Source organism: Onychostoma macrolepis, chromosome 17 (genome assembly GCF_012432095.1).
Source record: "Onychostoma macrolepis isolate SWU-2019 chromosome 17, ASM1243209v1, whole genome shotgun sequence".
NCBI classification, from domain to species: Eukaryota; Metazoa; Chordata; class Actinopteri; order Cypriniformes; family Cyprinidae; genus Onychostoma; species Onychostoma macrolepis.
This window is the reverse complement of record NC_081171.1, coordinates 16,666,915-16,694,230: the sequence shown is the minus strand read 5'-3', so window position 1 is coordinate 16,694,230 and position 27,316 is coordinate 16,666,915. Positions and strand designations below refer to the sequence as shown.

Below are 27,316 nucleotides of genomic sequence, written 5' to 3'. Positions count from 1 at the left end.
TTTAAATGTTTTCAGTCCTTGTAAAAGATTAACTTTGAGCTTGACTTTATGCAGCATGTTTAAACACTCGGCTTTTAATGCAGCAATATCGCAACTTTTATAAATATTATACAGCCTCATTCTTATAAACACACAAGTTAATATTGATAATATAGATAGATAGACAGATAAATTGATAGGCTGATAGATTGTAAAAAATCATACTGACCTAATCAAAAAAATTGGAAAAATACAATATATATACAGTATATTTTTTTGATTATATATTTTGATTTTTTAAATGTATGTGAATAAATTAACAGTATTTTAAAAACTAAATATGTTTCAGTAACACTTAAGTATAGGGACCAGTTCTCACTATTAAGTAGTTGCTTATTAGCATGCTTATAAATAACATACTGGCTGTTTATTAGTACATATAAAGCACATATTCTGTATGACCATATTCTACATCTACACTATTAATAAGCAGCAAAGTAGGAGTTTCTTCAGGCAAAAGTCATAGTTAATGGTTTTTTAATAATAATTTTAGAATTGGACCTTAAAATAAAGTGTGACCAATATTTTTTCTATGCATATAAATTATTTAATATGTACATGTAATGATATAAATAATTATATTATATATTTGATGTATTATAAAGAAAAGATTCTGTGATTGTGGCTTCAGAAAATGTCCATGTGCATAATGTTTTTAAATGTGTCACAGGTACACATGGTACGAATACAAACTTCTGGTTCACAATGATGTTGGCTATGCTTCAGCGGAGGTTGCCACAGGGGTCACACTGGCTGGGCAACCCCTCACCCACACCAACATATCCATCCAAGTTCTCAATCATACAGCGATCCTGGTCAGCTGGTCCACCCCAGGTAAGAGTCTAGACTCTCTATATTAAACTTTTCCTGGCCCTTGACCGAAAACACATTTCAGGAAAGAATCTGTGTTTAGAGAATTCGTTTTTGAGATTGACCTTTACTGTGTCCTGTCTCTCTCTATATTTTACGTTCCCAGCTCTGCAAAATTTGCAGGGAAGTGTGGAGGACTACATCCTTACAGTTCTGTCCACCCAGCACAGGCAGACTCTTACACTTGACCCCACTGTGACCTCTGTGGTCATCTCTGACCTGCAGCCCAGCACCGAGTACAAGCTCTCCTTGACTGTATCCAACGGCGCTCACAACATTACCAGTCCTGAGGTCAGCTGCACTACTACAGATGGAGGTGAGTATATGCCACATAGACGTGTGATACACACATCTAAATTGATTGCCAAGCCACAGGGCCCCAAATTTGTTGTATATTGTTAAACCCTCCTGTTTTGATTAAATCATAATCATAACTCAAAGCATTAAATGTATGTAAGTGCATGAACCGGTTGTACCGTTTATAATGTTCTTGTTTGTCCCTTAAGTATGAGTAGGCATTCAAAGTCTCTATTGGAGTGATTCAGTTGAAAAGTACACTTCCTGTTATGTGAATGGAGTCGAAATCTCCAAAACCGTTTTAATATATTTTTAATTAAGTCTCTTATACTCACCATGGCTACATTTATTTAAAATTATAATATTATGAAATATTATTGCAGTTTAAAGTAATTGATTTCTATTTTAAAATATTAACAGTATTTAACATTAAAATTGTCTTTACTGTCACTTTTAATCAATTTAATGTAACCTTGCTGAATAAAATCATTAATTTCTTTAAAAAAAAATTACTAAACTTTTGAATAGTATAGTGTACGTTTCATTAATGTATTTCAGCTCACTAATTTAAATAACTACTGTATTTGCCACATTCTAAGAATAAAAAGACCAGGTGTTGTCTTTCTTTTAGGATCTTGTTTTCTGCAACAACGCAAGTAATATAAAAGTTTGCAAAGTGTCTTGGATGATATTTAAAATCCAAGTGGTTTCAGCTGAAATATGGAGTTTTCTAGACCACAACCATCTCTGTATGTTTAGCTGGATGAAATTTGGATTGGGGATATTGGCTAATTATGGTTTTCCTGTCAACACTTCAAATATTCCTGTGATTTCTGTCAGCCTTCCTCTCTCATATCATCCCAGCAGCCCCTGCTCACAGAGATAAAAAACGGATGAGAAGAAGAACTGATTGATTGAATATTTTCCCTCTGTACTCTAAAGGCAAACCTCACAAGCTGCGGAAAAAATTTGCCTTTACCAAAATTCTGATATCTTGACCTCTGTGCTATGATCAATAGTCATTAAGCTGTCCTCTCACACAGTTAATGTACTGATGCACTGATAGCACAGGAAACAGATGAAAGCTCAGCAAACCTCTTATATACGCACACACACACTGCGGGCTGAGTTAAATTGTGCCTTACACACTAAAAACTAAACAACTGGCTTTTCATAACATGCCTCAACTTCTCTCGCTCCCAACTATCAGTATAATTAAAAACATTAGAATATCATTTGCTCCTAAATAAAGGTTACAGGTCATTTACCAAAGAGCTAGTAGTGGTAGCTTCATTATTTTACAGCCTAAAGGGCAGCTTATTAAAAGCAGTTGAACTTAAAGATCATTCTGTGCTGCATGATAGTGTATGTGTTAAGAACCTGCTAATTAAAAACTGGAATGGAGACAAGATTGTCCATGCGAAGTCTTGCATTAATAATACAGCAGCAGAAATTATATGGAAAGAGATGCTTCAGTAGAGCACTGATATCGGTCACATCCAAGTATGTCTCATTGCTCTTTTGGTCAGTGATGGGGAGTTGTTACTAAGCATTTTTTAATGTCTTGAGTAGTTTGGCTACATTCTAAACAGCCTTTTCAAGTAGTAAGCTACTTTTTCTATGTAGCTGCTTAATAATCAAGTCAATAATCAAATGTGCTCTCAGCTCTCCTATGTGTCTTCTGTCTCATTTACCACATTGGGAAGTTCCTGAAAATGAACCCATTTGACAAACAATTCACTGATTCACTGATTCATTTGAATCCCTGCACTTGATTTTACTGTTTTTGTTCTTTTTAAGAAATATTTAATACTTAATAGTGGTGTTCATTGCACTATTTTTGATTGTTTTATCTACTATATATTAGGGTGCTTTTAGTTTTATTTGATGTAATTTAGTGTAAATTTATCTGTTCAAACTTTATCTCTTTTATTAAGGTATTTTTAGTGGTAGATAATTACTGCTCTGCTCTTTAAAAAATCATATTTTAAGAGATCATTTGATATATTTCAGGAGCTTCGAGGTAGTAAGTGCACCTACTTTTAAAAGTAATATTTTGTTTGTTATTTGACTTTTTCAAATATGAGTAACTTGTACCTTGAGAGTTTAAAACGAGTTCTCCAACACTTCTTTTATAGTGATTAATTATAATAATCCTTGCTTTGTAATAATGAAAATGAGTAATTTTAAGAACAAAGTAAGAACAATGTTATGGTCCGTTCACACAGAACCCTTTTTTATTTTATTTTATTTCATTTAATTTTATTTTAAATTTATTTATTTTATTTTATTTTACATTTATTTAAAACTTTTTCAAGTTCTGCTTTTATTTCATTCCACCTCCCTGTGTCTCGCATTTTTATACACAAAAATCTAGCCTGTGTGAACACTTATTTGACCATCCTTTTGAGGGACATACCACATATTTATGCATGACCAAAGGTGTTTAGGTGGCTGGTAGTTGTTGCCAAAACATTTATCTGTCTCTCAAACCTTCAGTAAGATCTGCAGTAAAGGTACAAAAGCTTCAACTTTACTAGAAGATATCTCAGATAGGGTCTCTTCACTTGTTGACCTTTGTGTTAGCAGGATATCTCCTGAAGATAGACTTTTTGAGGCTTTGAGCTGGAAGAACAGCAGTTATATTCTTTAGAGAGAGTGTAAGTGTCAGGACCCCTGCTCTGTATCGAATTCATTCCCCAGCCCGTCATGTCAGCCAATGGCTTGTTCAAAGCCGCTGCTGAGATATTTGATCTCTCAGCTGTCATTAGCACTACACTCATGTCTTTCAGTTCTCTTTCACAAACTAACTTCACTCGCCTCAGAAAAAAAGCTTTATCAATCATTCCCTTTTTACATTCTTTCAGAAGAGCCTTACAAAGTTGTCACAATAGCTGTTTACTAGAGTCACATCAAGCTGAAAAATAGGCTCTCTGGTCTTCTTTTGTAAGTCAGTGTGATTTGTCATGGGAAAGGAAGAGCTTGCAAAAAAAAAAAAAAAAAAAAACAGAGAGGGAAAAAAGGAAAATAAGGCAAAAATGGTGCAAGCTGTAGAAAGAATCCCCCAGACTTGCCCAGTTAACCCCCTCTGCCCCCGGTGCAGCACTCCAGTCCCTGTGCACTTCTCCAGGACTGATTCAATTTGCCCACAAACCATCTGCGGGAACCCCCAAAAGCAAAAGGGAAAGTGAAAGAGTCACAGTCAGCTTTTTCTCATTCTGCCAGTCCTCCCTGATGTATTGCTGTCAGCAGTCCCTGATGTACATATAAAATTACATTATTTATACACATGAGTGCACTCAGGAGCACACATCAAATGGACACACGTGTACTGCTGCTACTTTATTATTTGTTATTGTTGGAACTAACAACTGAGGGACAAATATATAAATTACCAAAATGTAAAAAAAAATAAAAAATTGTACCAACCAATTTTTTTTTTATATTACTTATAATTATATAAATTTATATTATTAATTATTTATATGTTATATTTGATTGATGAGATGAGTTCTAGATGGTTTCTATGGATGGTTTCCTTATACTGTAGTTCTCAACACTAAAAGCTAGGATAGGAGAAAGTATTTTAACATCAAAAAAATTACACAGATCAGCTTTAAGAAAATGCCTCAGTCTTTTTTTTTGTTGTTGTTGTTGTTGGTTTGTTTATCCCTTTCTCTCTCTCTCTCTCTCTTTTTCATGCTATTTTTCTAAGGCAGAAACAAAAGTGCTGCCCAAAGCCTTTTCAGAGACTATTAAGGGTAGAATATGCTGTGTGTTTATGCTAGCGCTGGCATGATCTTGGTCTGGGGGAAAAAAGAAAAGAATGAAAAACTGCTTTTCCTCCAGGTCTTTTTTCTGTAGATGTTGTTGGTCATTGTATTACTCTTTGTAGAAACTACTGCAGACTTGAGGACCTCAAGCCTTCCCTGAGCCTCGTCTTGGGCAGAGGTTAAAGAGACAAATCTTTAGGATTGAGGTCTTCAAAAGCGCTGGGGTTATGTCAATATGACTGTATGTTTTCATGAGGGCTTCAGTCCGCTGAACTCTTCTGGGTGATTTAGTGTGGCTTTCTCTCTGTGTTGTAGAACCCGAAGGGGTCTTTCCTCCAGAGGTGGTGGTCCTAAATAGCACAGCAGTGAGAGTGCTCTGGACAGCTCCTCTTGTTCCAAATGGTGCAGTCACACATTACTCCGTCTATCTTGATGGCCGTCTCTATGAGTCTGCTAGCAATGGAACTGGATCACTGGAAGTGGGAGGACTCTTGCCATTCACTGTACACAGTATTCAGGTCTGGCCTTCTATCTAAACACACAAATTCATTGTTTTATTTAGCATATATTCAAAAAGTCTTGAGACTACATTAAAAATCTAGTATCTAAAGGTTTTAGGATTTTTAAATGGGTAAGTAAATAAATAAATAAAAGGATTTTAAATACTAAACTAATAATTATGTTTCTGCTATAATGCACTAATCATTTGACTTAATTTTTGGTGAGAAAATGTGTTACATTTCTCTAGTTGTCTCAGATTTTGATCGTCACTTTGTTTTGGATTTAACCTGCGCTGTGGGTCGGCTGTTGTCTGTGTTTAGGTGGAGGTGTGTACTGTGTATGCATGTGTGAAGAGTAACAGCACTCAGGTGACCACGGTAGAGGACACACCGACTGAAATCGCCAAACCTCAGATGCAGGTGCTTAGCTCTAGGTGAGTCAGTCAAGCAGACCCAGACAGTGGTGTGAATGTGCGTGTGTTATGGATAATCTATTGGTTAAAGATATTCATCATCCCTTCAAAGGCTGACATTGTGAGCCCAAGCAATCCATCTATCTACATCAGAGATGCCCAGTCCTGTTCCTGGAGATCTACCTTCCTTCAAAGTTCAGCTCCAACTCTCATCAAACACAACTCAGCCAGCCCATTAAGATCTTCAGGAGCACTTAATAATAACATACAGGTGTGTTTGATCCGGTTTGGAACTGAACTCTACAGGTAGCTCTCTAGGAAGAGGATTGGGCACCCCTGATCTACATTGTTCCCCCGATTATTTTATAAAATACTAGAGGTTGACCGATAGTGGATTTTACCGATACCGATAGGATACAGGCCGATACCAATTAATCAGCCAATAGTTTTTAAAATGGATACTGAACTACTGAACCATACTCTGTAAATGAATAAAATATTAATATTAATTATTATATTGATCATTAAAGTTCATAGTTTATTAACTATTGTCACATGGATTTTTGCCGATAGTTCCAGCAATCAACTATCAGTGCCAATTAATCTGCAAAACCGATCAATCGGTCGACCTCTATAAAATACCTTAAAAACAAGAATAATTCACCAAATTAGTCTTTTTGTAATGCATGCAAAGTGTCCAAATGAATGTTTTATGTGCTGCACAGCTACTAGCCATTTTATTTTCACTGTATGTCTATGGTTTTGCACTGGAAAATAATGTAGGATGTATAGTTTTCACATGTTTTGCTGTTGTCTTACATTGAATTTTGCTAACCGGTGGTTAGTGAACATTCTGAGATGACATGCATCTTCAGCAGCTTGCAATCAGTTGCAGCCAGTATTGACCCTGTACACAGTACGCAATATAAGATGACCTTATACATGCCACAGTATAACACAGTGTAAGCACTGTAAAATTAGTTTTTTTTTAAGGCACTAGAGCTCTGTGTACCTTCACAATAAGCCATAATTCACACATTTCCTGCTGTGTTGTCTCCCACCCTCATGTCATATCACCAGTGTGCTGTACTCACTCCCAATAGAATACTAACTACTGATCGATTGGCCCGACATGGCTGGCCGTGGCCTACACATGCCCCAAACAGTTCATTTATTTGCCACGCTAGATTTGCTCGAGTGGAATTTAATCAATAGCTAATTCATTAATTCTGTCTCTGGTGCTATGTGGGGGCTGGGCGCAGGAATCGGCGCCTGGCTTAAGCTTTGATTGAAATATGACAAGTGCTGCAACCGATGGCTTACCCGCTGCTGCCGCCCAATATGAATTCCAGTTATTTCTCTCCATGAGGGATTAACGGTGGACAGCAATGACACCCTTTGTAATATAATACTAATGCATTTGTTATAGCAAAGCTGCTTCCCCATCCCCCACCCCTCCAGAAGGAAAGTAATCATGAATAATATTTTGTGTTGTAAAGGCGCACAGTAATCTCCAAACGATTCTCTATCTGTACTTTAAAACAGGAAGCCTTGTCGCATTTCATGAATTCCTAATCAGATACTAAGGTCTGTCAGCTTTAAGTCATCAGATGCCTTCACTATCAATTAGCTTCCTCATCAGGGAGGGGGCAGAAGAGAGGAGAGAGACCCACGCAAACCGAAATTATGTCATTCTCCACGTCTTACGTATGTGACAAGAGATTTGCACAACACAAAAGAGATGGGCAAAAAGCAAAGGAAGCTAAATCACAGAGCGGTATAGATATTATCATGTGTGGAGAGGAGATGAAAAGGATGATGAAAACAAAAGCACATTTCCATAAGGTTATGGCTACAGTTAAGAAAGAAATAAGGCTCGTTTAATGGCTTTTTTGTTTTTCTTTCCTGGTTGTTCTCTGCAATGTTCCTTCAGGCAGCAAACTGCACTGCCAGATGCAAATGTTTTGTTTTGTTTCATTTTGTTTCATTTTGTTTTGTTTTGTTTTGTTTTGTTTTGTTTTGTTTTGTTTTGTTTTGTTTTGTTTTGTTTTGTTTGGTTTGGTTTGGTTTGGTTTTGTCTTATCCTTTTTTCTTCCCTGCCCACTCTTTCTGTTCCTTTAGATAACAAGCTGCTCCACCAAATGTGACGTTTTGTTTTTGTTTGGTTTTTGTTTTGTCCTTTTTTTCCTTCGCTGTCCACTCTTTCTGTTCCTTTAGATAGCAAGCTGCTCCACCAAATGTGATGTTTTTTTGTTTTGTTTTGTTTTGATGGTCTTGGTTTTGGTTTTGGTTTTTGTCTTGTCCTTGTTTTCTTCCCTGTCCACTCTTTCTGTTCCTTTAAATAGCAAGCTGCTCCACCAAATGTGAAGTTTTGTTTTTTTGTAATGCAGTATGCCACAGCAGGTTTCACAGTGTGTGCCATTTAAAAGTTATTCATAAACAAACGTACCTTAAAATACAACATGTGATAGTAAATACATTTCTATAAATGTTGCTATTACTACTAAATATTACAAAAAGTTATACTGTGATACAGTATAATTCTTGTAATACAACGTGGGTGTAATTTTTAATGACATAATACATGCCTCAATATTTTATCCAACATCTAAAAGTCAGCAGTAGTGAACAAAAATTGTTCTTTTCTGTGGAAAGCCAGCTCTCCTGCATGATGAGTGGAGAGGAAAATCAATACAAGAAGTACATCGGAAAAAGAAAAGATGACACATATCATAACTCATACTGCACAGCACAATCTATTTGGCTCTAGTATATCAAGTTGTATAAAGCGCTATATAACAAGGCGATTATAACCATTTTTTCCATTACATTACATGCTTCTTTCTCCTTGACAGTGACGTAACAAAAACAAAGTATGAACTAAAACCAGACTGACAATATAAACCAAGTGACGGGCAGTATTTGTGAAGGTGTAATATCTGTGTTGTGTCTGTATACTGTACGTGTTAGATCAGTTAAACTAGAATGGACGTCACCTGGTAAGCCCAATGGCATTCTGGGAGGATATGACGTGTGGCGGAGGACTCTGCAGCGGTGCGAGGAGCTGCAGACCCAGCAGGCGTTTGCTCCTCAGGCTCACTGCTCGTACCTGGAGTGCCCTGCAGAACAAGACTTCTGTGGCAAGAGCTGTTATAAGCCTGAGACGCAGGTAACTACTCACAAACCTCATTTAAACTCTTACACTTAGATCATTAGTTTTGCTCGTAAAGTATTCCATGAAGAAACAATGATGTATCCATTGGAGTGGCTGGTATTTATCTATGAAGTACAGTCCCTGTGATTGTTTTCAGTAAACAGATTAACTTGTCTTCTGCAATTGCTGCCATCCTGGTGTTATTGAAATACAGCCAACTTGGCAAGCAAACACAGGCCATACGTCTCCACCAGCTTAAATCAGACAGTAATACACTAGAGACAAGCACACAAAGAGAACACAACTCAGATAAGGACAAGAGCTCTCAAAGCTGTAAAGCAGTATAATAGAAAAATGAATTTCACAGAGGCAACATGACACACTATTGTGATGATGTGTTAATGGAGCTCGTCTTGAATTCAGCATTATCCATAGTTTAACACCTTTTGAAAGGAGTTTTGTTTGATTCTTTGAGTACCACTAGTAAATATCAGCTATGCTATAATTAGGGATGTCAATTTAATGTGTTATTTTAATTATAAAAAAGACTCAATAGAAAAACACAGTTAAACATGCTGTAAATTCTATAATAGGGAATTCTGATCCTTGTTCTGAACCTTGTTGACTTGAAGGTCACTAATTGTCCAACACTATATCCGAATATACACCTCCCCCCCACCCCCCCATCCACCCCACCAAATATTAATAGGCCTATATGTGATTGGTTAAGGAACATAATGTCATTCATTTAATTAAAATGTTTAATGTCAGCATGTATTGGGAATTCACACTATCTATGTTCTAAATGCATGTTATTGGACTTACTGTGAAAGATTAATCAATGCTTTTACTTCATTTATAATTTTCAATCAAATTGTTATTTTGGTGAACTGAAAATTTTTCTCTGGTAATGTATTCCAGACTTTTCCAATCATTTAGTCCCTGCCCCTTTCTTACAGTTGACTGCATGCTTGCATCCAATAAACAATCGATGCATTTTATTCTTCAATAATCTGTTTTACTTGGATGTACCTTCCGTTTCATAGAAGTTTTAATCGCTTAATAGCTCTTATACTTTTAATCTGGCTAAAATTGTGTTTTGAGGGCAATTATATACTATATGCACAAGCTTTCTTTTTGTACTGCTTTCACACATAGTGGTTGTAATTCTCAGGAGTTTGATAAACCGGGTTCAAGTAGGTTCAAAAGTTCAACCCTCTCTCAAAGGCACAGCAGAGGAGGTATTTACTGTATGCCATTTTTCTACTGGAAGCTGGGCCAGAAGGTAAGGACAATGTCAGTGGCTCAGGGCAATACAGATTTTTCAGACGCCACAAGAGTATCATCTCAGGGCTGTAGAGAATCTATCCTGCCCTGATTTCTCGCCAAAGTAGGCAGTGGAGTCCGGCTAAATATAGCCCGCCGCTGTGGAGCGAAGAGGTGGGCTGGATTTCTACCTGCGCTCACATGTGCCTCTGCGGGCCCTCAGGGCTGAGGCATTGCCACCTCTTAACTTCCTAATTGCCTTGAGGAGTGCAAAACTTGTATGGACAATGTATTTGAATTGCATAGATTTTTATGTGTTTTATTGTTGCAGGTATGCTGTGCAGGGACTGTTCACAGCCTAAATCATTCTCATCAGTGTTGTGAAGAGCATTATGTTCTAGCTCTAAAGGATTCTGGGAGTGTGTGTTGTGGAGGTCAATTTGTCCAGCCTCTGTCTCAACACCAGTGTTGTGGAGGATATTACATACCAGTCCCACCAGGTATGTACATAATATGTGACCCTGGACCACAAAACCAGTCTTAAGTCACTGGGGTATATTTGTAGCAATAGCCAAAAATACACTGTATGGGTCAAAATGATAGATTTTACTTTTATGCCAAAAATCATTAGTATATTAAGTAAAGATCATATTCCATGAAGATATTTTGTAAATTTCCTACTGCAAATATATAAAAACGTCGTTTTTGGTTAGTAATATGCATTGCTAAGAATTACTTTGGACAAGTTTAAAGGCGATTTTCTCAATATTTAGATTTTTTTGCACCTTCAGATTCCAGATATTCAAATAGTTGTATCTCGGCCAAATATTGTCATATCCTAACAAACCATACATCAATGGAAAGATTATTTATTCAGCAAATCTCAATTTCGAAAAAGTGACACTTAAGACTGGTTTTGGTGTCCAGGGTCACATATATAAGTAAAATATGTCTCAATCGTTTCTTCCTTTTTTTTGAACATTCTTTTGTTTTACATTACATCCTGCAGTTGATTGTTCTATATGTGTTCGTAGGAGAGGTCTGTTGTCCGGACTCTGTGGAACGGCGTGTATCTGTCGGTCTAGGGGACTCATGCTGTGGTGGGAGTCCTTTCATGTCTGGAGCCGGGCAGATCTGCTGTGGGGGGCGTCTTTATGATGGCTTCAGCTCTCAGTGCTGTGGAAGACAGCTAGTTCCTAGAGAGACTGTGTGCTGTGGGGATGCTGACCAAGGGACGCCTCATAAACATGTATCAGGTCAGCTTGGGGAAGTATGCATGCCTGCAATGTACACAACCATTAAAAAGTTTGGGGTCAGTAAAGTTTCTTATGGCCACCAAGGCTGCATTTATTTAATCAGAAATGCAGTAAACGGTAATATTGTGAAATATCATTACACTTCAAAACAGCTGTTTTCTATTTTAATATATTTTAAAATGCAAATATTCAGTAAATATTCCTGTGAGGCAAAACTGAATTTTTAGCAACCATTACTCCAGTCTTCAGTGTCACATGATCCTTCAGAAATCATTCTAGTAGGCTCATTTGCTGCTCGAGAAACATTCTTACTATTATAAATGTTAAAAACAGGTGGGCTATGTAATATTTTTTGCAAAACCTATGATAAATGTATTTTTCAGAGTTCATTGATTAATATAAAGTTCAAAAGAACAACATTTATTTGAAAAAGAAATCTTTTGTAATGTATGTTATAAATACCTTTACTGTCACTTTTGATCATTTTAATGCATCCCTGCTGAATAATAGTGTTTGTTTCTTTCTTTCTCTCTTTCAAAAAAAAAAAATCTTACTGATCCCAAACCTTTGAACTGTAGTGTATTTTAGAGAAATGTTTGTTCCGGTTCTCATACAGTATTTGATTGGTTATCAGTGGTTTGCTTATATTTCAAGAGCAATCAGACTTATCTGATTTGCAGTTGCAGTCCATAATAACCTTCGGAAGTGAACCGCTATTGATGACACAAAGAATAATTTGCCTTTCCCACATCACACTTATCATATTACAATCCATTTATCACAGCCCCTTGTCAGGGATCAGAATTGTACTGTTAGGACCGCCTTAAAATCCTCTCCTCCTGCAAAACAGAAAATGTGGCACTAGTAAACTTTAAATGGGCCAAAGCACGTATGGCCACTTCATTGTGGCTAAGTTTAGCCCTCACTCCTTAGTGACTTTCTAATGACACTGTGGTGGAGTGTCAGAGGAGCTGAACCCTCTTGGGGTCACCCAGGCTCCCCCGCAGCGCCCCGCTAAAGTGGGCACCTGGGCACAGATGGGCTGGATGGGCACTGGCCCTAGTGTCAGCCATCTTTGTCAGGCTGGATGATGGAGCTGAGTCTATCTGAGCACCAACCAGAGCTGTGCCAAGCTCACAGCAGGCTCCCAGGATGCAACAGAACTAATGGCCACCATGAGGTCAGTGGCACCAGTGTATTTATCATACAAACACACTCTCTAAGTCGTTCGGTGGCTTCGGTAGCATCCTGGGATTGGGTCCAGTAATCATTTTCAAGCTTTGGTTAATCACCCTGCCCTTGATATACAGTTTTTCAAAGCTGTCCCCCTTTTTTAGGCAACTTAATCACTTCATTCGTTTCACTACCTACCTGGAGTTATTTCAGAAGCTAGCAGAAACATTTTCCTCTAGATTAAAAGACGCCACGCCACAGCGCTCGCTCACATTACCTCGCTTGATTTTCTCTTCCTTTAGTTCATCTTACTGAAATAAGGCAGATGAAGAAGTCATCGCTCATTAAAGAGAGCATCCTGGGGAGAGCATATGTTATGATGGATAGTACCGTTAGGATAACTAAAGGCCATTTGCCTGGTAGCCACACCGCTGGTGTGCGGTGCTGGGGGCTCACGCCGCGAGCTCCACGCTGGCTCCTGACTCTGTCAGCCTGCTCTATTATTGAATGAGCTACTTAACCTTGATAAAGACACCCCAACTCCCTCAAGGTTCCGTCTCCTTTAGCGGCGGTGAGTGTCTCTGCAAATATAAGCTAATGGACAGATAACGCCGCATATGTCATGAGCTGATATCCTCTTCTATTGGCTGAGGAGGGTGTAATATGAGACGGAGCTGAAATGTGCTGCAGACTGTGGAAAAACAGTATTTGGCAAAAGTCTAATGGGTGCTTAATTATATTTATTAGGCATATGGCTGCATATTTCTTTCATTTTTGATGATGATGATGATGATATATTATATGTGAGGCCAAGTGTTATAGGAATTTTACCATAGTTAAGCTATGTTAGCATTGTTTACCATGAAGTGGAGTGTAACTCCCCTTAACTATGGTAAAATCACTGTAACCCATGACCTCACATGTCTAGTTGTTTGTATAAAATGCCAACAACTGCAAACACTGATGTTCTGTTTGACGTCAGAAAGATTTGTGTTTTCTGAGAGAAATTAATACTTTTATTCAGCAAGGATACATTAAATCAATTAAAAGTACAGGCAAAGCCATATTATGTATCTGATAATATTACAAAAACAATATATGTGACCCTGGACCATAAAACCAGTCATAAGTAACATAATTTTTGATTAGTTTAAGTAAATTTTTTTGCACCCTTAGATTCCAGATTTTCAAATAGCTGTATCTCGGCCAAATATTGTCCTATCATAACAAACTTATTTATTCAGATTTCAGATTATGTATACATTTCAATTTCAAAAAATTGACTGGATTGTGGTCTAGGGTCACATATTACAAAACATTTCAATTTAAAATAAATGCTATTCTTATGAACTTTCAATTAATTAAAGAATGCTACATTTTTTTTTTTTTTTTTTTGTACAAAAATCTTATGCTATTTATTTATTTTTCAACATTGGTTATAATGAGAAATGTTTCTAAAATCAGCATATCAAAATGATTTCTGAAGGATCATGATACTGAAAACTGGAGTAATGATGCTGAAAATTCAGCTTTGCCATCACAGGAATAAATTACATTTTAAAATATATTAAAATAGAAAATTTTTGATCAAATAAATGCAACCTTGGTGAGCTTAAGAGACAAAAACATGTAAAAATGTTACCAACTGCTTTCATTTCATTTTAGCTCATTAGCGTATAATTTTCATTTGAAGTCTATTCACAGTTGCATTGATTAATACACTTAATGCCTTCAAATGTGACTCAACAAATCAAATTTTAGTGCATTTAGTATATTTTAAATGGATCCATGGATGCAATATATATTCAGGCCCGTCTTCAAGAGTGGGCTGTCAGAGAGAAATGTGTCTGTTTTTCTATTTGTATTTCTGAACTCTGTTGTTCAGAAATGCCGTGACATTGTGTTTAAGCTGCACGTGCTCCTCCAGATTGTGGAAATAGAATCACAGGCGGTTTTCTGAGGATGTCCCACTGAGATCCAGCTGATGGCCGATGGAAATGTGATTACCGGGTCCCCAAAGTGCGATCTGTCACACATTACACTCTAGCCTGTCAGGACTCGCAGCGCTCCGGCGCAGCGGAGATGGAATTGTTAGAGACAGCCATCAGCTGTTTGAAAAGCTGCCTGTGAACCAATCCCTTAACCAGTCTCAAAAGAACTGCTATTAGTCAAATTACAAAAAGAAAATTAACAGTGTCACCTTTTGGGCACGGTGTATAAATCACTAAAGAAACAATCGATCGATCAATAAGCCAGATAATAAATCAATTAGAACAACATTATGTGCCAAATGAAGTCTCTAGCATTTTGCTTTTTGATGGATGATTACAGGGTTTTGTTTGACAATAAACACTTTTTTTTAAACCAAATTTTATAGCATCATTGCCATGTTTTATGTTAAAAAATTATTATATTATGATAAATAAAATATTAGATATTATAAATATTATTTGTTATTGGTATATTACATGTTATTTTTATTTTTTTTAATTATTAAATATTTTTCTGTTTATTTAGATTTTGTATATTTAATAAAAGAATCTCTGTTTTCCATTCTATTTTGCACTAAAAATAACAGTATTCATTTATATTTATTTTAAAACCTTTCAGTATATGAAAACTAAAATATTTTTTGAGTCAACCAACAAAATTGAATCAGACTTTCCAACTCTAACACAGTTTTACGACTCTAAGACACAGGCTTAGTAAACATCATAATCAATTATAAAACACATAACAATCAATGCAATATTAAAAATGTTGCTTAATTATAACCCAAATTATATCCTAGTTACAGAACACCAGTTACAGAAACAAAGACATCTGTTTGAAGGTGAACTATGAAACATTTTATCATCCTCCATGACAAGTTACGAAAGCCTATAAACTGTCGAAATCCAATCCAGTCTTCTGAATTTTCCATTTGAGACATGAGAAACAGTTTAGACAATAGCCTTGAGTAATACAGGGTATTACTGTGAATGTCCCGCTGTCCTGTTTAAAGTTTAGATTTGGATTACAGGGTTTTCTGCATCTGGAGGCTGGTGTCATACGGAGAGCTCTTTTAATATCTGCTTATGTACAGAGCTTTGCTTAAAAGCACAGTGCCTGTATCACAGTCAAGGTTAAATCTGAATATTTTACACCATTTAAGTGTTAAAAGCTTTAGAGCTGTGTATGTGTGAGTGAGAGAGAGAAGGATCATAAGAGTGGGTGTGGAAATGGCTGTGACGATGTCAAAAAAGTGCAATAATTAAATATGTTCTCAAGGACACAATGACCATTTGCGAGTGGAAATGATCCCGGTGGCTGAATGCGTCAGTGTCTGCATTGTATTTGTTACTGCACGAGCGCTTCATCATGGCTCATATGTCCTCATATTGTTCTGCCAAAATGGTCTTGCAAATGACAAGACATGAATGCCAGAGAGGGAATCATTCTGAACACACACGTCTGGATCTTTTTTGCTGAGACGGATTGGAGATCATACAGATTAAGACCATTTTCTTTCAACACAGTTATGATGATAGCTTTTCTTACTTTAATCATTGCTAATAATCTCAGTTAATATCCTTGAGCAATTAAAGCATTTTTCATGGCTCAACTAGTAATCACAAAGTACAGACTCCTAATGCTTTGTACATGTTTGGTTTAGGAATAGTGGTGCCGGACCACCGATGGTGATGCTTCTGATGTTTTAGTGTTGTTTTAATAACAAGACTGTGTATAGTAGTTTATGTTTTAAAGATGTTAATTGTTAATGTTAAATGTTTTTCAAATGTTAAGATAGATAGATAGATAGAGTTCTGTACATGGAAATGACATACCGTGAGCCTCAAACACCATTGTTTCCTCCTTCTTATGTAAATCTTGTGAATAAAAAAGACCACTGAAAAATAGGCGAATCAGAACAAAACACCGACTGTGACGTAACAGTCGGGATCACTAATAGTTACGCCCCCAACATTTGCATATACCCACCCATGTTCTAGGCCAGCCACCAGCCGAACCATCAGAAATTCTGCAGGTATTGTGAAGAAACAAGCGAGGAAAACAGCGAAAATGGCAGATCATGGAAATGAATGTTATGTTCCAGGGTGTGCAGGGGATGTGAAGAGCAGGGATGGGTTAGTGTCTGTATTCAGAAAGGCACGGAAAGCAAATAACGCGAGCCACTAAAGGGACATGGTTAGCTTCTTGCTAGCGGTAGCCTGTTACATTACAGTACATAAGATTTCACTTAACACATAAATTGTGTAAGGAGAGATGACTGAGGATGATGGCGAATGATTTACAGATCCTGAGCACCACTGACAAGCATCATATATGTAAAATGTGTGGTAAGTACTGCCGCTCCAAAGTATAAAAAGAGTATGTGCGATCACGAATCTCGAAAGCGAAAGTGAAAGTAAAAACCGATCGTGCATTTGAAAGCAGTTTCAGTGCCCAGCATATTAATAGCGGCTCCCTGATGCCCGCATTTTATATACAGTATAATTACCCGACGATATAACTGCGAGAGAAAGTATTGAAATATATATTTTCCTCCCTGTATTTTCTTCCTGTTGTGTGAGCTACTGAAATGAGCCGCACTGTGAAACAGTCAATCAGAGCAGAGCTCAACATTGAGCCGCACTGTGAAACAGCCAATCAGAGCAGAGCTCAACATTATTATTCATGACCCTTCCAAATAAGCCAATAACAGAGCACTTCATTCAAGGGAGAAATCCTAGGGTTGTAAATGCACATGTAAAACCGTTTCTGGAGAATTTTTGCCCTTACCTAAGCCACATATCTTCTATGTAGATGATAATAAAATATTGTATCAATGCATTCTATTTCACCTTTAATAAATAGAATATTTATTACATAGTTAATGTAAAAATATAAAATATTTTTGAAAAATATATATTTTTTTTTTCTGATATTGTAACTAATGTTTATTTAAACATGAAAATGTGACTGGGACAATAATTTACCTTTGAATTAAAAAAAAAAAAAACTTTTGAGGACTTTGCATTTCAGAACATCACCACGCACAAAAAAAACCCTCAAGACGCAGGGCAGTGGAATGAAAAACGCAAGGTCTAGATATTTGTTTTTTTAAAAGTTGAACTTTTAAACTGAGTGTTTAGAACGCTGTGTTATGAAAAAGACTCGAGTACGGTCAAACACGTCCGTATAGTGCATGTTTAAATAGAACAGCAATGGAAAGGCAGTGCAGTGGAATGCAAATGTGTGTTCTTTGTGAACGGCTCCTTATGGTTTAATCTCATAATTTTCTTTTATTCCTAAAGTAGAAGTTCGGTTTTGGATTAGGGTCAGGATGAGGTCCTGAAAAAGAAAAAAAAAACCCTCGAGCAACCCAGTGAAATTCAAAAGTACCATTTGTTGCGTTTCCGTCATGTGCATTAAAAGTTTTATGTTCAAACTTAAATCTCCCCCTTTTGTTCCTCCTTTCAGATTCCCCAAAGAGCAGTGAAAATATTACTGCTGCCCAAGCACTTTCTGTCACATGCAACCGCGGCCAATGGATGAAACGAAGAAAGTCAGTTTAATGTGCTGTCCTTTCACCTCTCCCTCAGGAATGCCTGGAATAAATAAATGAATAAAACAGCCAGGGAACAATGTTTTTAAACCTACCGTTTGATAGCTTTGAAACATTACTTTTTTCTGTTCCTCCAGTAGCTAAAGTGTATTTTATACACTTATACCAGGATAATTCACATTTAACTGACAAATGAGTTAAAGATGCTTGCAAATAATAATTTGAAAGAAAAAAAGCATTAATAAAACAAAACAAGCACCTTTTCTTTCAAAGATTGTGATGTCCACTATGTAAAGATAGAGCACTATGAAGTTCTTTTGCTCCATGAGCATGACTTTGAATGTGCTCAGCCATTATTTTTTTTAAAAGTGCTTTTGTTTGTTCGAAGTTTTAGTTTTACTATCCAAAGGCTTGTGTAAGCCACAGCACACATTTTTATCAGTTGCTCATTGCATGCTAAATATTTACTTATCATTAAGTGAATGAACCTTAATTCACACAGCCTAAGCACCTTATGCTCGCCTGCGTTCACTCGCACTCTAATGAATGTATGCAAATCCATCATAAATCTGAAGATTAGCTAAATCATTTTGCAGTGCTTGAAAAAACAAAGCATGAGCTAAAAGGGTGCTCGTGTTTTTGCGCTGCGCCTACACCAGATTTAGAAGGGCTAGTGGCTTTCCCTCCTGTTCCTATTCATAGCGCGACAAAGGTGGAGATGAAGGAAAATGAATTGGTTTAGCTGACAGGCCAAGGTCAAGTGCGGAAAACAAAATAAAGGGACATCCCCAGCCAAGAGGTCAGGGTGTCAAAGTTCACTGGTCTTTAAATGAAATATCATGAAAAATGCAGCGGGGCAGTGAAGGGACGAGCTATTTTGGAAAAATTGTTGAGCTGTTTATTTGCAAGTCATTGGAGCTGAAGTAATGCACCCTGGGAATTGCCACCAAACGCAGCGCTGCAACATCTGCTGTCCCTAAGTGAGTTAGAGCACGTCAGACATCTTTATGTCACTGCAGAGCCGTGATGGATGCGGCCCCTAGAAAACGTTGCATAAAAATCTGCTGCGCCGTTTTGGCCGTTAAGTGAAATTACTATTTAAATTAATGGCGCTGTCACAGTTTATCTGTGCAAAGAATGAACGCTGATTAGGGTATTAAACAATTAGCAATTTATCATACTGGGGGTTGATGGTAATTATAGTAGTGATGGTTTACCCAAGGAAATAAACCAGGAGTCACTTCCTGTTAGAAGAATATTAAACTGCATTTCAGAAAATTCTATTCTTTCTTCCCTCCGCCATGATCTTAATGCTAATGAGTCATAATTCAAATACAGTATGACAAAAGAAAAAAAAAAAGTATGTATGTTTGAAGAGTTTCACCTTCTTGGTCCTTAATCCAGTTGATGGTATATGTCTGAAAATACAATTTTATAGTTTACATACTAATGCAACCTTTTCTCAAAATGTAATATGTAATATATTCTCTAGCGTTTGAAAGTATAGGGTCAGTAAGTCTCTCTTGCTCACAAAGGCTGCATTATTTTTTCAAAAATACAGTAATATTGTAAAAAATTATCACAATTTAATAGATGTTTTGTAATTTAATATATATTTAAAATGTAATTTATTATTATCCTATGGTGGCAAAGTGGAAAAAAATGGAAACATTTCTTATTTTTAGCAATGTTAAAAACAGTTGTGCTGCTTAATATTTTTGAGGAAACCTTTTTTCTGGATCCTTTATGAAACATAAAGTTCAAAGAAACAGCATTTATTTGAAATAGAAATCGTTTGTAATATTCTGAATGTTTTCACTGCCACTTTTGATCAATTTAATGCATCCTTGCTGAATAAAAGTATTATTTAAAAAAAAAAAAGTCTTACTGACCCCAATTTTTGAATGGTAGTGTAAAGGCAAACATAGCTGTGTTTGCAGGGCTGGTGCGTGTATGTTGAGTCAGGTCTCTGAGAACGCGGTGATGCTTTTAGAGGTAATAGGAGAGGATGCAGATGTGGGTGCTGAGCGCTGATGGCTGATGGGAGGAGACAGTGGCCATATCGCCAGGTGAAGCTGATTCCTCATGCAGCACAGCCGTCTGCATCTTTTACATGTCAGCTGCGCATGCTGCTCTCCGACATCCACTGGAAACATCCCATGAGCTGTAATGGCCTTATTCTTGATTTTAGAAATGTGCTGACTACACTCATGTTTATATGTCAAAGATGTTTTCACATGCATTATTAGTTGTCTTTTGGATTAGTGAAGTACCAGGATGTTGTCTGAATAAACTCCATGTGCCATTCAAACAAAGTTTTTTAACTCTAAACAGCCTTTCCTGCACTTATTTCCTGCATGATTAAGGCTCTCTTGCCTATTAACCATTAAAGCATCAACATCTTCCACGTATATTTTGTTTTACATAGGATTCATCTGCTGTGGAGAGCATTACATTAACACATCCACTTCCTGGTGCTGCGTGGGTCCCGGCGGAGAGTCTAAAGTCCACGTGCTGGAGAACAGGACGGTGTCGCTGAAGTGCTGCTGGTCGGAGGTGATTGATCAGGACGAAGAGTGTTGTAATGGAGTGGGCTTCAATCCGTTCACATCTGTGTGTGCTGACAGAGCCCCGGCCAGCATCCTCATCCCGGTAATTAACACTTTCACTCAGAGTGACATATTCACTGTATGCTCGTTCAGCAATACTTCTTCAGATGAAGACTTAGTGAAGACTTTGCCCTCAAGCTGTTCTGTAGTGTCACGCCAGTTTTTCAAACTCAGATTAAGGCGGTGCTTTGCCAAAATTTGCCAAAACAGATTATGGAGTGACTAGTACTGTGTAGCTAGAGTTTTGACTAAATGTCTGGTCCACACTTCAGATAAGAACTGCCACTGATAGGTAAAAACTGCTTTTTTGTGATGTTTATATACGGGTTTATCAGAAATCATCGATCCCACTATAGTAGAGGGAAGTTTAAAATGTGTTCTAATCAGCTCTGTGTGAAAAACAAGTGCTCTTTTTTTATCTTTTAAAAAGAGTACTTACTATGGAAATATATTTAAGTGTGAACTATGTGGAATTGCATGTTACGTCCAGTTAAATGAAAAATAATTCTAGTTTAAATTTATATGACATTTAGTTACTTAAGATTAGTAGGCCTTAAGTACATCCTTATATGTCATTTAATAATTACTTCTATTGTCTTTGAAATATGGCTAAAGTGTACTCACAAGCATTTATGGTAAACTAAAATATACTTTAATATCATTTATATTGAAATATGTACAGGTATGACATGTATTTAAATATATTTGTAATTACACATTTGTTGCAATTTAATACATTTAAAATACCTCATTTTCCATAAACAGAAAACAGTAAGTACTTAAAATTTACCAGAAAGCAGTTCTGGTCATGGATGTCTAAGTTAAGTTACTAAAAAACGTGTCAAACCAAACTCTGATGACAAAATCAGTGACCATGTGTATATATATATATATATATATATAATTTTTTTTGGCCTCATTCCTGCAAATTGCGTGAAGCCTGCCATCAGGGGTGCATTTCCCAAAACCATCGTTTGCTAACAATGGTCGTTAATTCCATTGAACTCTATTGGTAATGACATTTTGGGAAATGCACCCCAGATTAGAGCTGCCTGATCCAGACTTTTATATTCAGTGTGCTTCACACAATCAGCAAAGAGACTGTAATTAGCTGTTAAATTTAGCGCTGATAAATTATCATTGTTAAAGACCGTTACTGGATAGGTGTTTTAGTAAAATAGTTGAGTTTTAAACTCAAGCTGCCATGATTTAAAGTGGAGGTTGGAAATATGAGGCACAGAGCAGTGATGTATCTGCTCCTCTCCTCAGGAAGTAGGCACTCACAGTCACACTTCATTAATCAGATTTGCTCGCTGTAACACAAGCTCATCGCGCACCCAGCTTGAGCTCACGAGGAAAAGAAAGAGACCAAGAAAAGAAAACTGGGATGGCGGTCATTAACTTGTAATTATGTCATTAAGGGGCATCCGTGCTATTTATTGAGACAGAGGACTCCATACACACCCGCTGGCAGGGGTACTTTGACACACAACAGTTGTCTGATGACTGTTGTCACTAATGAGAGTGTGTGTGCGCATGTGTCCTTTAGGAGAAATGCCGCCCCAGTACGGTGTGTCCTGTGTCGGCGGCCACAGGAGCTTACTGCGGCTTGTGTGATTTTAGCCCGGCACAGTCCATCTGTACATGGGTACCAGGCGTGCCGGTCCCTGCGCACGTTCCATCTTCCTCTGCTACTGCCACCACCCAAACAGAAGCTCCTTCTGCTGCCGCCCACAGCCAGTTCTGCCCATCCTCAGAGGAGCTGATATACAGTGGAGTGGCAAACCGATACAATTTCACAGGTAAACAGTCTACACATGGGAGTTTTTGTTTATATATATATATATATATATATATATATATATATATATGAAGAGTTCATTTGCAAATACAGATAACTCAGTTTTTAACAATTTTCAAAAAAAAAATTTTTTCATTGTGCATTCCAATTAATCTCAATCAAACTGCAGTTGGGTGATTTTGATTAGTTATCTGTTTTTGCAAATAAACTCTTAATATATATATACTTTAATTTTTACTATATTTTACCTTTTTTCCCACTATTTTCATTTTCAAAAAAAAATTTAATTAATTGGACCATTGTTTTTATTATTAACAAAAAGTAAACTAAAACTATTAAAACACATTTTTAAAAGTTGTTATTGAAATGAAATATTTATATATTACATGAAAAACCACAGCTAAAATAAAATAAAGCTAAATAGATAGATATATTTTTTAAAAAACGAATAAAAATGACAGAAAAACAACATTACTAAAACACGTTAAACGAAAATAAACCTGTTAAAAAACCTTTTAAAAATAATAAAAAAAAAAAATTTTAAATTTTGATGATTAGAGTCATGAAAGTCAAAAATCCAGTATCTCAAAATATTAGAATATTTCCTAAGATCAATCAAAAAAAGGATTTGCAAAACAGAAAAGTTCAAGTTCTTTAAAGTATGTTCATATGCAAAACAGAAAAGTTCAAGTTCTTTAAAGTATGTTCATTTATGCACTCAATACTTGGTCGGGGCTCCTTTAGCACAAACTCCAGCATCAGTGAGGTGTGGCATGGAAGCGATCAGCCTGTGGCACTGCTGAGGCATTATTGAGACTTCAGCTTGTCTGTATTGTTGGATTGACTGTTTCTCAACTTTCTCTTGAATTCCATATGGGGTTTAGGTCAGACATGTTGGCTGGCTAATCAAGCACAGTAATATCATGGTCAGCAAACCACTTGGAAGTGGTTTTGGCACTGTGGGCAGGTGCTAAAGTCCTGCTGGAAAGTTAATCAGCATCTCCAAAAAGCTTGTCAGCAAATGGAAGCATAAAGTGCTCCAAAATCTCCTAGTAGATGGCTGCATTGACTTTGGACTTGATAAAACACAATGGACCAACAACAGCAGACGTCACCACAGCCCAAATCATCACTGACTTCAGAAACTTCACACTGGACTTCAAGCAGCTTGGATTCTGTGCCTCTCCAGTCTTCCTCCAGACTCCAGACCTTGATTTCCAAATGAAATGTAAAATTTACTTTTATCTGAAAAGAGGACTTTGGACCACTGAGCAACAGTCCAGTTCTTTTTCTCCTTAGCCCAGGTAAGATGCTTCTGACATGGTTCCTGTTTCAGAAGTGGCTTGGTAGCTCTTTTCCTGAAGACGTCTGAGCGTGGGGACTCTTGATGCACTCACTCCAGCTTCAGTCCACTCCTTGTGAAGCTCTCCCAAGTGTTTGAATCGGCTTTGCTTGACAGTATTCTCAAGCTTGCTGTCATCCCTGTTGCTGGTGCACCTTTTCCTACTCAATTTCTTCCTTCCAGTCAACTTTGCATTTACTATGCTTTGATGCAGCACTCTGTGAACAGCCACCCCTTTCAGTAATGATCTTCTGTGACTTACCCTCTTTGTGGAGGGTGTCAGTGATTGTCTTCTGGACCAATGCCAAGTCAGCAGTCTTCCCCATTATTGTGGTTTCAAAGAACAAGTGATACCTGGAATTTATACTGTAGGGATGGTTATTTAATGAAACTCAAATGTAAAAATATTTTTGACTTTCATGAGCTGTAAGCTCTAATCATCAAAATTAAAACAAAACAAAAAACTTTTGAAATGTTTTACTTTACATGTAATGAATCTAGAATATAAAGTTTCACTTTCTGAAATAAGTTACAAAGAACTTTTCACGATATTCAAATTTTTTGAGATGCACCTGTATATATATATATATATATATATTAGTGCTGTCAATTGATTAAAAAATGTAATCGCGTTAACAGTCATGGACTGGGATTAATCATGATCAATTTGAAAATACTAGGATTTACCTGTAAATGTATTGAAAAAGAAATGCATGACAAACTGGTTTAAGGAAACAGAATCTTTCACACTTCCGCCAGGTATGAGACATAATCCTTATTATTCTTTTATCATTATTCTATAGTTTTTATTCAGCCATTATCAGCCTTTAAACAGGCAATAAAACGTTTACCAAGTCACATCGCTTCAATCCCAGTATACATTTACCCAACTATTATCAAAAGTATTTCTAATAAATACAACACAACTTGCGAACTTACGTGAAGTATTATGACAAAATGCATTATGAAGAAGAATTGGACCTGTTCTGCAGCTGCATTAGAGCTAATATTAGCATCATGCTTCATAAGACAATTTATGAGATTAATAGTACACTTTTACTCAGAACTCACTTCAAACCACCATCGAGTGTTTGTAATAACTTCCTTTTGCAATCACATGTGGAATTTGGTCGTTTACTGTTGTTAAAATATGCTATTTATAGCCTTTTATATCGCTGCACAAATTAGCATTTCAGATGTACACATTCATCTCCAGAAAATCAAATACAAATATCCTATCGTAATCGTGTGTTTATTATCTTATATAGTCTATAGTGGCTGTTGTCATGTTTATTTCTGCTGTGTAAAAGCCTTAACATGTAACGTTATGCTCTGGCTGAAACTCACATTGTTTGTGATGTTACAACCGCCTCTCTGTTCTTTAGTTGCCAGGGATACATTCCAAGTATAATACACATTAGTAAAAGGATCTATTGTAATTTTTAATTTGTCTACACTTTGGGTGGCCGCGGTACATTATAAAAGTAGCCCCAAAAACCGCAACCCACAACTCTAAAATTTTTCCCGCGAGTGTATTTTCAAAATAGCCCACTTGTGCCGCTACCCTGGCAACACTGGTTCGCTGTACCCTCATCATACAATGATAGATAACCTTCCGGGCTGCGATGACAGGAAGAAGTTGGAGGCAAACCTTATCAAACGGTTAATTTGCGTTAAAAAAATATTAACACGTTAAATTATTTTGATTAATCGCATGCGTTAACGCGTTAACGTTGACACCTAATAAAAAATATATATATATATATATATAGAATATTATAGAAATATCAGTTTAATACTAATATTGTATATGTAGAAAAAATACTATATAAATGATACAAAAATAACAGAAAAACTGCACTCTACTCGCACAGATAAGAGGACACATCACATAATACATACAATTACATAAATATATAAAATTGAATAAAAGTGTGTGTGTGTGTGTGTGTGTGTGTGTGTGTGTGTGTGTGTGTGTGTGTGACAAAATGTTCCCACAAAGATGGCAATATCCAAATCCTTGTCCTTGTTGGGGATATTTTTTGGTCCCCATGAGGAAACAAGCTTATAAATCATATAGAATTAAGAATATCTTTTTGAATATCTAAAAATGCAGAAAGTTTACTGTAAGGGGTAGGTTTAGGTGCAGGGTTGGTGAAGGGAAATAGAAAATACAGTTTGTCAAGTATAAAAACCTTTACACCTATGGAATGTCCCCATAAAACATGGAAACCCAATGTGTGAGTGTGTGTGTGTGTGTGTGTGTGTGTTTGTTGCCCTCTTCTTTTTTTTCTAATATTTTAAATGTGGAAGCATGAATTTATGAAAATGTGTGTCCCATAATACTACGAATTTATATAAAAGCAGGGCCATAATCTTTTTCCCGAGCCCTTTGAATTTAAGCAACAGCCCTGCAAACGAGAGCCAAATGTATCTAATAAACAAGAAATGGTATACGCCCAACATGCTCTTTTATGTAAAGACATCAAACTGAATGGCACACGCACACACACACAAAAAGGAAAGTGTCAGTCATTTCAGGGATGTTCCTCACACTGTAAACATCTGCACATTTCATGTGTTCACAAGACCAGATGCTTTAGTGTGTATTAATTGTCGTGAGTCATAAATCTCACCTGCTATTTCGAACTCATCATTAAAACTTTAAGGGCGTTTAGAGCGCCCCCTTGACTCGCACACTTATTTATCTTTTCAGGGGGGAGTGCTGGCCCCTCGTACTGGCTCAACCTCATCCGAGGTGTTATTTATTTGGTTAGTTACGTCTGTTTAATCAAGACTAATGCCGGAGTTGAGGGGGCTGGCTGGCACGAGGAGAGTGATTCTAGTCAGCGCTGTGCCACCATCTGGGCAGAAGCGTATAAACCTGTCGTGGCCCTGCACTCCTCCAGATGTTTCTCACGCCCCCATACCCGCACCCGGGAGAAAGATGACACTGAGTGCTCTCGGACAAATGCTGCACAAGCGTTGATTTGCCAGCCACACAAATATGAACGATTTCACTTCCTCCTGACTTTGTGTAGCAAACACCCTTGAGGCCTTTTTGGGGTATTGTGAATTTTGAAGTCATCAAGAAATCAAAAATGACCCTGATTAAATCTAACCTTCTGTGCCTAGTTTTGTGTCCATTATATGCTATTTTAATAGAAAAAAAAATTGTTTCACATCCAAACTGAGTAACTTACTTTTTTGACAACGCCCTCCTCCAAAATCCACCGTGCTCCATTCTAGTATGAAACACCCATTTCAGAATCCAA

General features: G+C 36.9%; 1 protein-coding gene across 1 annotated transcript in view; it reads left to right on the top strand.

The window, feature by feature from the left end:
• Window positions 1-27,316, top strand: part of ush2a (Usher syndrome 2A (autosomal recessive, mild)) — a 220,568-nt gene that overhangs the window by 141,838 nt on the left and 51,414 nt on the right. The window contains exons 45-53 of the mRNA XM_058749724.1: window positions 710-873; window positions 1,016-1,225; window positions 5,295-5,497; window positions 5,801-5,913; window positions 8,863-9,061; window positions 10,644-10,812; window positions 11,347-11,568; window positions 20,718-20,941; window positions 22,448-22,700. Of these exons, the coding sequence (XP_058605707.1) occupies window positions 710-873; window positions 1,016-1,225; window positions 5,295-5,497; window positions 5,801-5,913; window positions 8,863-9,061; window positions 10,644-10,812; window positions 11,347-11,568; window positions 20,718-20,941; window positions 22,448-22,700 (1,757 nt within the window). The remainder of the gene's footprint in view (window positions 1-709; window positions 874-1,015; window positions 1,226-5,294; window positions 5,498-5,800; window positions 5,914-8,862; window positions 9,062-10,643; window positions 10,813-11,346; window positions 11,569-20,717; window positions 20,942-22,447; window positions 22,701-27,316) is intronic.